Genomic DNA, 15,393 nt, shown 5'->3' with positions numbered 1-15,393 from the left:
TTCCAGTCAATCTCATGAAAGCGGATCAAACAAAGAACAGCTGTTTAATTGTTACTTAGTTACTGACGCTACACGAAAGTCAGTGCAGACTAAAGTGATGTCTGTCAATAACCACGGGTGCCAACATTAGTCATGCGAGTATTGCAATTGGACCACAGAAAGAAAATGCAAAGCTTAAAGAGGTGGAAATGGCATTAATTACAGAAGAAGGCAGATACCAACGTTCTGTTTAGTATCCTGTTATCATGCCATTCGCATCAATGTGGCTAAAAACACATCAGCATGCTTTTATGGCTCTGTAATGAGACGGTACATTATTATTGTTATTTGGCTTAGGGAACACAAATCCTTGAAAGCTTGTCTTTCCACATCTTACGGGATTTGAGCGATCTGATAATATATTGTCTCTCTGCCAGATACCACAGCATACCTTCAGAGGTATAGCTGACTTCATATGCCTGGGTTAGTACTTTTTGGCACCAAACAAAAGAAGTTCAGAAGATTTGCTAACTTTAATAACTGAGCTTAAATGCACTGGTTAAATCCTAACTAGTGCAAAGCAACTCCCTCCCCCACCCGCCCACCTTCTGCCTCATTAAAAGACTGTGGGAAAGGGCCAGAGTCCAAACTTTAAAGAGCAGCCAGGCAATTGTTTTCATTTCTATTTTTATCTTTAAAAATAATTTTAAAAATTCATAAGACTGTTATTCTGCTGTGTTTGTATATTTCTATTTTTTATATGTACACCAATAAATGTGATTAACTGAATGCATACCTAATTAATTTCATTCTTTACAGAGTAAAACAAATCCTTTAAAAGGTCCCACTTTTAATTATTGAAACGTTATCCAAAGCCAACCATTGGAGTTTCGATGTTTAATGCCAAGCCTAACACTAATATAACAGCTAGAATCAAATACCAAGCATCTGATGGCCTAGTACTCAGTGTCAATGACTAAGACCAACATTATACCAACCAAAAGAAGGTTTCCGCCTACCTGTGTCACTTTGGCTTCATGTTGCTTTGTTTGGCAGTCTTGTGAGTTTCTCAACACTGTACTGTACTCCACATAAGGAGCATAGGTTACTATGTTACCTTAAGTAGTTATGACTGTTCAAAGCTCAGCGTGTCTGCTGAACTGAAAAAAGCACAAATCAAACTGTCTCAGATTTAAACTTTATTACATATTCATGACTGTCATTGAAAATTTATCTTACAGTGTGTTTATCAGTCAATTTTTATTACTCTACCAGTGACTGATGTAAGGCAACGAGGCTTCACAGTTGCAAAATAACAGCAGTAGAAACCAAATTTCTTAGAAAATGTGGAGTAAATATAACCATTTAAGAAGGTTGATCAATTTTACTGTGTGATGATATTTATCAGTTTTAGAGCTGAAACACACAAAAAAATAACTCTCAAAACTTGAGTTTAGGCGTCATTGTACAAGTACTGTACATACATTGCACAATGTATAACATACATTTCTTGTGTATTATGTTTGCAATTGTGTTAATATTGTAAAATATTTATTTTGATTTCTTTCAATTGTGTGTGAATTATGATGTTTAGATATTTAGGAGGCATTAAAGTATAGCATGATTGTCTAATGATGGCCTCACATGTTTAGGTATATAATACACTCACATTAGATGATTGTATTGCTCTGTCTTTGATCCTTTGTTAGATTTTATTGCGCTGCTTTTACAAAGTCAGCCAATCACTCCTCGTTCAGGGGGCAAATCCCAGCCCTGACGACATCTGTACTCCCCTTTAAGATTTTACACAAGCAGGAACAAGCATGCCTGCTAAAACTGTACTTAACTGGACTATAACTTAGAATAAATTACACTGAGAACTATGGCAACTCATGGCATCTGTCCTTGAGCTGTTCAATCAAAAGAATCGGGAAGAAGGTAGAGAAAAAAACCTTACAAAATATTAACTGTCTTATACTCTGTTTAGTTTTGCTATTTCAAAATGATTCAATGCTTTTATTTTGGAAGTACAAAGTTTTGGGTAGCAAGGTCAAATCTATTCTTCCCAATAACAATAAAGCTACTTCGTACTCTTGGAGCAAATAGCATTTTCCTTAATAATCTCCTTCATAAAGAAAAAATTGTATCTTCATTTTATAGATCAGTGTTTGTTGCCAGTAAGAAGAATAAGTGTTCGGGGCAAAAAAAGAAATACATAATTTTAGTCTACAATTAATTTTGTGATTAACTGAGCTGACCCTTACATTGAATATATCAAACCGGACCATAATTTAAACACATCTTAAACATTTGAAATGGGTCGTGGATTGTTACCACGACCAGTAAAGATGAACTGTTTTAATCATACGTCTTTAGTGCAACAGGATGTCACTCCCAGATTCCTTCTTCAAGGCTTTATGTTTGAGGTGTAGCTGGATCAGATGTCTCCACCAGCTCCCTGAAGGTAGTAGAGTCAAGACAAGATTATACATAAATGTGTTTGTTTTCATGAAAAAAACATTCTTTAGCCTTTAATTAGTATGACGCTGTCTTCAACTTAACCGCAGTAGGCACAATGGCCCTCATTTGTCGACCTTGCGTGAAAACGGGTGCAAATCCGAGTGCAAATTGTGTCGTACGACAGGACCAACGTGGGACTTATGAAACATTCATATCTGACCAACCCCAGCACACCAGTGATTAGGTGTTGATAAATGCAGCGGCTGAATTGGATCGTCAATAACATGCTACGCCCTCAAATATTCCTGGTTCGGAGGCCCCGCCCACTGACTAAACTAAAGCATGAGGCATTGGTAAACTACGGTAAAACAATGCAGAACCAAGCTCTGAAAAACCCTTATTAATCCTGCATCCATTTGTCTGATCAATAAGTCCAAGCAATGACGTTAAGTCACGAATAGGGGTGTCCAGATCCAACTTTTCCACTTCCGATACAATACCAATATTGCAGCTCTGAGTATTAGCCAATACGATATCAATTTGATACGATATCAGCAAGAATCATTTTTTTTACTTGTTTTGTAAAGTAGAAGGATATTCCTCAAGCTGGAAACAATAGTCAACCACAGTAGATTTATTATTTAGCAATGGGTTATGTACATTTTAACCTTAAACATAAGAATATTATACAAATGAATATAATGAATTAGATGACTAAGAAAGAACCCTGATAAATCCGATAATAAAAATTGTTACGCCCTCAAATATTCTTGGTTCGGAGGCCCCGCCCACTGAGGTCAAACAAACAATGGCAAAGAAATAAAAGTTTCTGAAATGAAAATCAACCTTCTCACATTTGAGGTGAAGAAAAACAAAGATGTGCTTTTTGGAGTGTGAAAAATGGAATTTAAGGAGCTCATTTAAACGCTCTGTGGAAGAGAATAATGCAGGAAGTGAACAACGTTTCCGTATTGGAACAGACTCGGGCTGAGGTTTGAATTAAATTCTGAATAACTGACTGAACCAATGAGTCAGGCTTTCGAGCGGGTGAACCTCTCTCTCAGGCATATTGGCCCTCAGTGTTAATAGCGGTTAAAAACTGAGAGCCAATAAGACTTTCTAAGCATACAGCACCAGTCAGTTTCATCCGTTAACTGGATTCCACAGGAGGCAGCGTGTCCTTCTTTTAAGTAATACATTTCAGATTGTCTCCAGTATTTAATCCTGCCCACTGAACAGTGGGAGTTCCTGCAGAGCGGCACTCACAGCTGTGAGCTAATCACTGACACACAGTGGTACAGAGTGAAGCACTTCTCACAATATTATGCTAGATTTTGGTCACATGGCGACAAACATGTAAGCTCTTCCAGTCTATACTATGATCTGCATTACCCGATTATCTGAATATACTTCATTTAAAGCAGCAGACTCATTTCTGTGCAGCAGACTGGTTCGCTGCTAAATTTTTGACCCTGGGAAACCCTTTTGGTAAAGCCGGAGGATGTGAAAACACTCACCGCTTTTTAATTCCGTGAAGCTTTCTAACAAAATATCACCATATTGCAGGTGCTCTCACGTTTTGATCCCTATGTTAAAAAGTATAACGGAAGAGAAGGCTGAGTTATGTTTGTGGGTGGTACACTTGGCAGTAGAAGTAACACTCAGCACACCTTTGAAATAAAAGGGGGAATAAATCAACCTGTGCAGTGAGGGTAGTACTGTCGATGCCTGGCACAGAGCAAGGCTGGACCAAGCAGTCAAATATTTCCTACAGTGATAAACCATGTTTGGTTGATTAAGTGTCATTGGAATGTGGGAAACGAAGGCCTGATCTGAGTTATAGGAAATACACCAACAAAGAACTACAACTATGCATATATAGGGAGAAGCAAATCAGGAAAAAAAAAAAAAAAAGAAAACTTCAATTCATTGTCAATTATTATATTAAAGATGAGAGAAAGAAGGTTTAACTAAATGTAAAGGAACTATCGGAAGCCCCTTAGATGAGGAAGTGCACTTTTCTTGAAAAAAAGAGAAGAATGGCTCATCTTTAATCATCACCATGTGGTCACGAGGAGGTGAAGTGTTGGGCAGAGGGCTTCCCTCACTTTCACTACCTCCTTCCATCATAGATTCCTTCCGACAGGATAGTAAATTTCCTGTGTGACACAAACTGTTTTCAAAATTTTTTTCAACTCATTGGTAGTTTTCAAGAACCCTTGTAAGTTCTGCTATTTGTTTTTCTTTCGGTTTTTTTGTCTTGTGGGAATGCATCATAACAGTGACTCTTGGTTTTTCAGTCAGTGTGGCTGAAACTTTTTTCCAAATGAGATAAAACCTCTCCAAACATGGAGACATTTGATCTCATAGGGTCCACAGAAATGTAGCGGAAAAAAGGAACAATTTCAACATTAATGTGCTCTAGTTTGTACTTAAGCGTACACATAGTATACAGGGCACAGACAACATTTAACAATAAATTACAGATATCAGTGCCTGTAGGAACTTCAATTAAAAGATTCTTTATTTATTTATTCATTTTTTGACAAATGTTTATCATTTATGGCAATTTTGTTGCATTGCTTGTGAGAATTTGCAAATATTAATAATTTTAAGTTCTTTTGACAAATGGTGAGTACAGTCATGTAAAATAGACATGGTCAATTTCTGTTTATACTGTATGTTATGGTCGATTTTCATTGAATTTGTACATTTGAGTGGACTGAGATATCTAAAACTAAATTTTAACTAATTATTAATGTTTTCTGTTTTTATTTTTCTGCAGGCCACATTGAATGCTCTTAAGGGCTGGATTTGGCCCTAGGGACTTGAGTTTGCCACTTGTACTATACAGGATGTGACACGCTATATCTTATGTATTCATACATGATAAATATGAAGAATGATTATTATATGCTAATGAGAGATCCCATATGAATGACAATACATGATGTCATCATGTTTCTATATACATTCCGATATGCCTACCAATCAGATCCTAAAGTCTAGGTGAATATAAGGGCCTTAAAAGACAAGGAGAAAAGGAAAGCTATATTTTTGTTTTGTAAAGGACTAAAATGTCAGTGTTTCTTTCTGCCAGAGACACATTTCTGTGCAGTGCAATGTGAGGTTCTCAGCCCAGGGCTACAAAGGTTTGAACCCTGGTCCTCTCATCCAAAGTGATAATCATACTCCTAGACCAAGAAGATACTGACAACAATTGAATGAATTATGAAAACGCTACATTTAAAACATAGCTTTTAATAAGAGCATCAAAATGGAAATCCATTAAGTATTGGTTGTTGAATGTTAGTTGGATGAGATGTGATCCCAAAAAGTAGCAACACAACACTCTCTCTCACAGGAACATGTCTACATTGCAAAGAGAAAAATATAGAATCAACCATGTCTCAAAGAAGACAGTGGACAAATATAGCCGCAAGCGGCGATAAACAGCCCTCACCGCACCACCTTTGTTGCACCGACTTTGCCGCGCCGCCTTTGCCGCACCGCAAGTTCATACAAAGACATAATATAACAGTAAATTTTATACTATCAATGAATTATTATTGATTTGTTTGGACAGAAATGTACTATTGAGATATAAACTTGGACATATTTATGATTTTTGATGTACTAACACATCCAAGAACAATGTTGGACTTGTGATGGAAGTCATTAAGAATATAGCTATCATATTTTGACCAAGAAGACAATGACATTTGCCTTTAGACTATCATCCAATCATTATGTTTTCAATTGTGTTACAATCCGGCCCAAACCCAATACACTGAAGCCCTTTACAAACAGCGTACATGGAGCGGACTCGGATAGGATCCGGCTACCCCACCCGCATCTTACACTTTCGTTTTTTGTACAAACATGCACCCGACTTCAGGAGCAAGGCCGCATTATTTGCATACAAACATGTCAGCAGTGGCTCCGGGTGGTTTCCAAAGAGGCGTGACTGTGGCGGGGATTGCAGGGGGGGGGGGGGGTGATGACGCAAAAAGAGCAGCGCCGCCCTGCCCAGGTCATCAGTTCCAGCGTGATGGAAGGTTTGTTCTCCCTATCTGTAATTGATCCACAATAATAATATAATTCAAAGCAGAAATCAGACTCCAGAAAATTATCATGCCACTCCTTATTGGTCTTTTGTTGTCTAAATAATAATGCACCTTCTTGCTGTGCAGACTTCACAGCAAGATGGCCGTGGTTTCAAATCTCAGTCCAGCCCAGGCCTTTCTGTGAGGAGTTTGCATGTTTCTCCACGTGTGTGGGTGGGTTTCCCCCACCACACAAAAACATGCACCATAGGTAAAATCCTCCAGCTCTGGTAGTCCTGACTAAGCCTGGCATCAACATCAGGAGATGGGTCCTGACAGTGCTCCTGACAGAGGCCCTAGTGGCGTTGAAGAATTCATGAAGTTTGTGTTAAGGTCTCCCAGTTTAAAGTCCTGATCATGAACATTGGAGGAAGCCAAAGTACACGGTACAACTTATTTTATGTCAGAATTATTGGGGATTTTTTCTAAGATTGAAAAATAAAGGTCGTTTGAAGTAGAAACATGTGAAGCGACAACAAGGAGAAGAGATAATTGTGACTACAGTCATGTGATATACACTCTGGAAAATACATAGAGGGACTAAGAAATCTAGAACTGAAATGTTTGGTAGTTCACACAGTGATCATTGCTTTCTCTGTCATTTGTACTTTTCTCGGCGGGCCGATTCAAATTCTCTACAGGGCCGGATTTGGCCCTCGGGCCTTAAGTTTGACACATGACATAAACCAAACTAAAGCATGAGGCATTGGTAAACTACGGTAAAACAATGCAGAACCAAGCTCTAAAGACAACCTTATTAATCCTGAATCCATTTGTCTGATCAATAAGCCCAAGCAATGACGTTAGGGGTGTCCCGATCCAAATTTTTCACTTCCGATACGATAACAATATTGCAGCTCTGAGTATTGGCCAATACCGATATCAGTCCGATACGATATCAGCAAGAATCATATTTTTTATTCTTGTTTTGTAAAGTAGAATGATATTCCTCAAACTGGAAACAATAGTCAGCCACAGTAGATTTATTATTAAGCAATGGGTTATGTACATTTTCATGTTAAACATAAGAATATTATACAAATGAATATAATGAATAAAAATGAATTAGAAGAGCCCTGATAAATCCAATAATAAAAATTATACTTTGAAAGCATAAAATAATGATTCAAGTTGACTTCAGTTATTTATTTACTGTCAGTATGACATGTCAGCTGCCAGAGAGGAGTCTGGAATGGACTGCTTATCAGAGATTTTAAATGCAGGCTGAAATAATTTGATATCAGATATCAATATCTGACCGGGGACACCCCTAGTCAAGACAAATTGTCTTATTTTTCTACTTATCTTTTTTTGTATTGTGCTATTATGTTCTATTTGTAGTTTTACCAATTAAGATTACAATTTCATTTATCAGACCCTTTTATCCAAAGTGACATCCAACAAGACCAGCTAGGGTTAGGGGGACTTGCTCAACATCCCACAGTGACGACCCAAGTTGGATTCGAACCAGTGACCCTCTGATTACAAGCCCGTTTCCTTTGTCACTTTTAAATGAAAAAAAAAATAATCCACTGTTATAGTTTTTAATCTAATGTTTAATTGGAGGACTTTTTAGGGACAGTTTTCTTTATTTCTCTGTCTTTTTTATTAACATACTTTTGTCATCGAAAGTTTTTTGTCTTGTCTGACGAATGTGATAAAGCAAGCTGACACCCAATTATTAAAGTGCGTCCATCTAAAGTGATCCTGAATCTTCTTAGAAAGGATAATTTAGCCTTTTTGATTATATCAGCTCATAAACTGTGCATTAGAGGGAGCATTTATGTTTTTTAAGGAAAACTGGAAACCTTTAACAGTCTTAAGGGATGAAACTATTGTTTCTTGTTTTTTTGGGGGGGATATGCAGAAGTGGGCTTCAATCCCATGATGTTTCAATTCTCCATAGTTAAGCAATAACATGTCATCTACTCGCTTAACATTTTCCTACACTTTCACATTCTTAAATCCTGCGCTTAGAGAGAAGGTATAACAATTAAAACAGGTTAGCCTGTATCTGAAATTTTGCCATTATCCTCAGATAATCTTTGTCGTCTTCTTTAAAAACACACAAACACAATTGCTGGTGTTTTCATGACTTTTAGGAACAGCTGCACAAACAAAAAAAAGACAACCTAATTTTTAATGGTTACCACCAGCTGAGTTGGAGTCCAGTTTGTTTTTACAGCCGGTTTAACACAGATGGAGTTTTGATCCTGGGCCTTTTTTTACGCAACTAGTGTTTGTCAGTACCAGTCTCCAGCACTATAAAACCAGACGAGCCTAATGGTGTTGTATTAGCTTTTCTCCTGCATAAACTTGGGCCTCTCTGTGGAAAACAAGATGTATGTGGCTGCCGTGCTTTTCGTCTTCATCAGCTTGACTGCCACATCCCAGGCAGACCATCATCTTCATCCTTGTCGTAAGAATTAACCTTTCACATTTAAAATATATATATATATTTGTGATATTTTATATTCATTTATGTCCAAAGAATAAATCATTATATTTTAGCTCTTTTTTTTTTACATTTATATTTGTTTTTTACAGATTCACCCAATATGACAGGAACTATGATTGTGGTAAAACTTTTTTCATTGAATTTCAAAATCAATTGCTTTTTCTAGCATTTTAAAGCTCAGTATTAAACCATTCCTCTTTCTCTCTGAATGTATGCTTCCAAAACCAAACCAGATGACCATGAAAGGTGAAATCCGAGGATATGGTGCATTCACTTATGATTCAATGGGCAAGAAACTGCGATTCAGATCAAATGACAGCCTAAACTTTAACACGACACTGAGTGTGGATCTGCTGATGTTTTTTGAAGAGGTACATTTTTTTTCTCGTCTTTCACAATTTCAATTTGTTTGTGATTTCACAAGAAAATCTCGCTTTAGGGGTGTAATTCTGAGTCTATATTTCACAGGGGATCTTCTACGAAATTGACAGCAAAAACCAGACTTGTGAGAAAAAAGCACTTCAGTGCCGCTTGCATCCTTTGGATATCCCAGATGATGCCAAATTTCATTCTACAATAACCAGTGGAAATCCATTCATCGAAGGCGAGGGAATCAAAATCAATGTCTGGTCAGGATCGCTGATGGACAAGAAAGGTAGGAGAGCTAAATACAGAGGTGTAAAGAGTACTTGATTGAAATTCTCCTCAAGTACAAGTAAGTCATACATAAAATGCTCAAGTACAAGTAAAAAGTAGCTCAATTACATAATACTCAAAGTAAAAATGACTAGTTAGTTTCACCCCACATATATTTTTAGTAATAAATCTTGCCACGGTTCCCTTGCATACTGTAAACATCTCATGAACTTAAACTTAATTTGTTTTCCACATATGCATTTGTATAAATGTAAAGGTTTGTAATGTACAAATGTTTTTTTAAATAAAAATGACACCAATGAATTCAATTCAAAATAATAAAAATAATTCTCAGACTTTAAGTATAGCTGTATTTATAAACTCCAAAACAGTGCCATGTCAAATGTGTTGATGTGGTTAACGCCATAGTGGGTAGAAATCACAACCTCAACCCAAGAAAATGAATGGGCGTTGATCAGAAATGGCATGACTAAGAACAGGTGGATTATGGGTAACACTGTATTTGAAGTTTTATATATAAGGCTGATGTTACGCTGTCATTAGCATGAATAAGGTGGCGTGAAGGCTAAGTGTTAATTATGACACCATTGGAGCTATGTTGGCATTTTTTGGATTGGGTGGAGGGCTCTAGTAGGGTCAGGGGTTAGTGTTAACCAGGAATGCGAGCAGGGTTGGAGTCAATTACATTTTTAAATTACAATTACGTCTTCAATTATCCATGTTCAATTACAATTCAATTATGATTACTTTCACCATCATTTTTTTCCAATTACAATTATTATTTTCCTTTAAAAGTCATTTACAATTATGTTCTCAATTACTATAGTTTGCTTACAATTAATCACGATTACTGAGCCTTTAATAAATAAACTCATAAATGTAACCTTCCTCTTGTGTTTCTCTTTTTGTTAGCATCTCTAATGATAACGGGTCAGTTTGTTTTCAATCAGCTGTAAAATACATTAAAAATATTATCTATCGTCTAATTAGTTACTCAATCTCACCTTGTTCGGCTTCCTAATCAATGAAAAATATTGGTGATATTGTTTTTGGTGTGGGCGTCTGAGCCTCTATTTTTTTTTTTTTTTATGGTAAAAAGGAACTGACAGGTAGTGGGAAAACTTCATATGGAATTTTGATAATAATTAACTATGTAAGACATTGAACTGTAACATATGGTTCCCCAGTTTTGTGTTCAATTAAATTGTCATTTTTATAGAATTTCCATGCCAATTACAATTACAAAGTTAATTATCTGAACTCATTAGTTACAATTATAATTACATCATAATGATAATTAATTATCACTTACACAATTAGAATTAGAATTGACCCCAACCCTGATTGGGGGTTATGGGTTAGGGTAACGAACAACACTTAATGACGGCCTTCATGACTCCTTATTCATGTTAATGACAGGTGTCTTGTCATATTAAAGACAGTGTAATGTCAGCCTTATGTATGAGACTTCCAGTAAAGTGGACCATGGAACGGAAATTTTTAAAAAATCACAAAAAAATAATAATTTACTTAGTAATGGCTGGGTGTAGAAATGTAATTAATCCCTTTAAAACGTACTTAAGTACAAGTAAATTTACTTTAGAAATATCCTTAAAAAACTACAAGTACTCATATAAGCAACTGAATTACACTAATGTATGTACTTGTAATTCATTACTTTCACCTCTGCTTACAAATGACCAGTACTGGATGTATGTCTGTGAAAACCATAGCAAGTTATGTGCTTTCTGTTTATTTCTAGGTCATTATTCCATGTCGGCAACCATGGGCTGTTTGCCCATAAGCTCCTTGTACTTCACAGAGCCATCATCATTTATTGTCAGGTTAGTGTCAAGTTCAGCTGAAATATTGTTCATCCACAGGCTGTAAAGAAGCACCCTAATTATGTGTTCTCCATCACTCTCTTCACAGCAATTTCGATGTTGAATATGAGATCAAGGACCCGGAGCTTCTCGCTGTGCCTTCCTTTTGTCAGGGTCAGCCTTTGGAAGAGACACCAGAGGGGACAGTAAACAGTTTCCTCAATGAGTTCATATAGATGAAGCCTGAGTGTGCAACGGAACCGGATCCAAGAAGGGCCTGCATGGACGACACACTCATCCTCTGCTTTTTATATGACTTGGGTTTTATCATGACTCTGCTCTTCATCACATCTGATTCAATCATATATTTTACTTGCTGATGAAAAATGGCTTTTATTGGATTGCAATACGTGCATCTTATAGTGAAAGGAAATTATTAAGTATGCATCATAGAAATAATCAAAATTACTGATACTTTTCAAGTTGGTGTCAACGTGCACAACATGATTATGGAAGAATAAAATGTCAACACTGAAAAAAATGTGAAGATTCTTTCTCTTGAATAATGTTGTATTTCAATAAGTCTTCACACACTGAACTTGTTGCCCACCTGTTTTAATATATTGTACATACACTGTGTACAATTTAGATTTTTATTTTTTATTTTATTTTGACTTTAAAAAAAAAATACAAATAAAGAACAAATAAGTAAAAAAAAATAAAAATAACAAGTTATGGTATATTAAAACTCAAAAACTAACATCACAGATGAAACTCCCTGAAGGGATAAATCACCCTGAGTTACTGACAATGCACAAAAATAAGGAAAAATAATTCCTCCTATTGTGTCAGTTTAAACAATGATCTGAACAGATTATATGAAAATAAACTGATTGTGCATACATAAATATAGGCATCACACACTCATCATAAAATCAAGTGCATCAAGTAACCATTGCAACACATTGAACGCATTGTAACCACTGAAATATTGCACAAATACACAAAAATATTGATTAAATAATCAGAAAAAAATGTATCGATTTTAAAATTAAAAAAAAAAAAAATCTATTTAAAATTGGCACCCAAAAAATCTTGATATATTGTGAAATCGATTTTCTTTTTCACACCCCTAGTTTAGTTAAATGTGATCCTAAAATGTAATGGGTCTGAATTTTGATAATTCACTCCTGAATCTATCAAATTAAGACATAGATATGTAGTGTATAATTAAATATAGATCCGGCCTCCCTTGCATATTTTAATTAATGGAAATATTCTAATAAACTGAGGTTTTCTTGGATTTTAAGGCCTTGGTGTGTAAGATGTGCTCATGTCTTTCTGTGCAGAATGTACATGCGCTCTGTAAATATCAATGATTTCTGTCTGTGTGTGTTACTGTAATGCTGCAATGGACAGGCGTTGGTACACTACCTTTTATACTAAGTAATCTGAGTAATGATCTGGGATCATCATGATTGTGTGAATCATTTATAGAAGATGGAAAGTAATTGGTTAGAAAAAAATATTATTATGATCCACACACAGTGACACAACCACTCTTCAATGTGATTTTATAACATCTGAAATTGTTATGAACCTGATAACATAGCAACTCTTCCTATTGTAACTTATGCAAAGGGTGTAATGCTATGTCTGACAGCTCAAGGCTGCAGTACACAAACTCACCAACAGGTGGTATCTGTGTTGCAATTATAAACACAAGTAGCCACCAAATCATCTGAACCTTTAGCTTTTAAATAAGTGTTATTTTAAAGACTGTTAGTGCCCATACCTGATAAAAAATACAATTCACTCTACAAAAATCACCAACCAAAGGAAAATTTGTGTACGTGTGTGTGTACGTACGTGTCTTTGCACCACACACGCGGGACAGAATACGAGGGAAGTTATACAAGTGAGATTTTAGCGTATTTCCCCTCTAGTTACTTATGCATTATCACTATTAACTCAAACCGGCTAAATTTGTTTTCTTTTCATGTGTGCGGCATCATGGAAGTTACTGTTAAGAAGGATCTAAAGTACTGTTATGGTACTCTAGATCCTTCTTACAGTATTAACACTGGACTACGTTGTCCGCCTTGCGAAGCGTAAAATGGTTTCCCCCTTAAGACATTTTCTGTCGTTCTGTCTCCCCTCTTCATTTTTCTCTCCAGGTCGTTACACCATGCAGGCCATGAAGCAGGTGAAACGAACTCTTCCACAGGACGGTAGGAAACACATGCACACACTGCTAAGTTAACGTGTGATGAACATGGAGAGTGAACCCTGAACTCAAACAGGCTTGTGGAGGAGGAGTCTATACACCTTTTCGCGTGACGTCCGCACTTGACTTAGCAACGCGTGCCGCCATTTTAAGAGTGGTAAACATTTGCCTGACAACCGCTATTTACCGCTGACATCGCGGTGGAGATTTTGCAGTCTGGCTGATTTTTATTGTATAATGCCCAAATCCTGCGTAGTGTTCGACTGTCATAACCACGCCTGAAAGGAAAAGATAGACTTTTACAGAATACCGACAAAAAAAGGCCAGAAACGGAAATTATGGCTTAAAGCACTGAGGCGAACAAACGTAGATGGAACTACGTGGAGCCCAAAATCAAAGTGATCGTATGTTCGCAGTAGACATTTCGGTAATGGTAGGTTGTGTATTTTATGGATCTAATTTCTTCCTGACTGATTTTATGACATTGGTTATGAATTAGCCTATATTGAAATTGTAATTTATTCAGTAATGACTGAAATGTTTATGGCTAGTATGTCTAACTTGAAGACAAGCAACGTAAAATTAACCGTAAATATGCAATATGTTGACTTTTATATGAACTGCAAGCATATTAAATAAACAAATGTGCTTTATATACCTATTTATGTTTTAATTTAGGCTGTATTATTATTATATTATTAACGGCGCTAGCCTAGCATAGCCACATCGCGTAGCGAGCCAGTTATCATGATGACACAGGCCTATATAGACACAAAAACACATAAAGAAAATAAATGCATCCAAGCTTTTGTAAGTCCTCATCTTCTCCATTGTGTAGACACCAGGGCTGTTAATGAGCTACTCGTAAATAACAGGCCATTGGAGATCTGGCCATGTTGTCAGGTCGTTTTTCAATGAACATTGAGGTGCTTGGTATGGACATGATTCCAAACCAACCAGATGTAACTTCCCTTCATATCGGGCTTTGCCTTTGGCTCTAATCTGCTGAAATAGTCATACAACATTGAGTAAAACCTTTGTGTTGTCCGCGGTAAATAGCGGTTGTCAGGCAAATGTAAACCCCTCTTAAAATGGCAGAGAGCGTTGCTGAGGCAAATGTCCTGAATGATGATGTCACCACAAAAAGGTGTATGAAGGAGGGTTCGAATATATATTTATGGGAATGTAAAGTTCATGCAATACTCAGCTAAGGAGTGGGACATTTAAATAGAATAATGCAATTGAGATTTCCTCAAATCAAACAATTTATTGAAACAAATCAAACAGCAACAGTGGGTATAAAACAAATGTGGGTGAATAAGGTGTCATGTGTCCTTGATCATTAATAGCAGCACCAACACAAGCTGAACAGCATGATGAAGATGACACACAAACATAAGTTTATTTAAATACAACCTCATCCCTTCAGTCACACACAGTATGTCCTCAGTCAAAATACAAATACAAAGGCTGACTGTCTGTCCACGGACAGACAGTCAGCCTTGAGAGCATCTATGATGTTAAACAAACATATCAAAATCAACGTATTGCCTTTATCTGCTGTACTTATGCAATCATCGTCCAAGCTAGTGGCTTAGGCAAAGGCTAACACTAACACGGCCATTGTTAAGAAAGAAAAGCTCTTTGATAATCACCTGTGTTCCTGAACGTAGTCGCAGATTC

General features: G+C 36.5%; 2 protein-coding genes across 2 annotated transcripts in view; one reads left to right on the top strand and one right to left on the bottom strand.

Annotated features, from left to right (window-relative positions):
- The window catches only part of LOC114475241 (uncharacterized), a 20,143-nt gene extending 4,750 nt beyond the window's left edge, over positions 1–15,393 (bottom strand). The window contains exon 1 of the mRNA XM_028465909.1: positions 15,366–15,393. The gene's annotated coding sequence lies outside the window, so the exon portion shown is untranslated. The remainder of the gene's footprint in view (positions 1–15,365) is intronic.
- Positions 8,807–12,024, top strand: epd (ependymin). Its single transcript, XM_028465910.1, has 6 exons — positions 8,807–8,964; positions 9,093–9,124; positions 9,237–9,374; positions 9,472–9,658; positions 11,423–11,504; positions 11,593–12,024. The coding sequence occupies exons 1-6, from the start codon at positions 8,886–8,888 to the stop codon at positions 11,717–11,719; spliced, it is 645 nt and encodes a 214-aa protein (XP_028321711.1). The 5' UTR covers positions 8,807–8,885; the 3' UTR covers positions 11,720–12,024.

Source organism: Gouania willdenowi, chromosome 14 (genome assembly GCF_900634775.1).
Source record: "Gouania willdenowi chromosome 14, fGouWil2.1, whole genome shotgun sequence".
Classification (NCBI taxonomy): Eukaryota; Metazoa; Chordata; class Actinopteri; order Blenniiformes; family Gobiesocidae; genus Gouania; species Gouania willdenowi.
This window is presented reverse-complemented; position numbering and strand designations above follow the sequence as displayed.

Bases quoted from the DNA above. Each gene is read 5' to 3' on its own strand.
- epd (XM_028465910.1), top strand. From the start codon at position 8,886: ATGTATGTGGCTGCCGTGCTTTTCGTCTTCATCAGCTTGACTGCCACA. The intron at 9,659-11,422 runs GTAGGAGAGCTA...GTTTATTTCTAG, and splicing joins ATCGCTGATGGACAAGAAAG to GTCATTATTCCATGTCGGCA. The intron at 11,505-11,592 runs GTTAGTGTCAAG...CTCTCTTCACAG, and splicing joins CCATCATCATTTATTGTCAG to CAATTTCGATGTTGAATATG.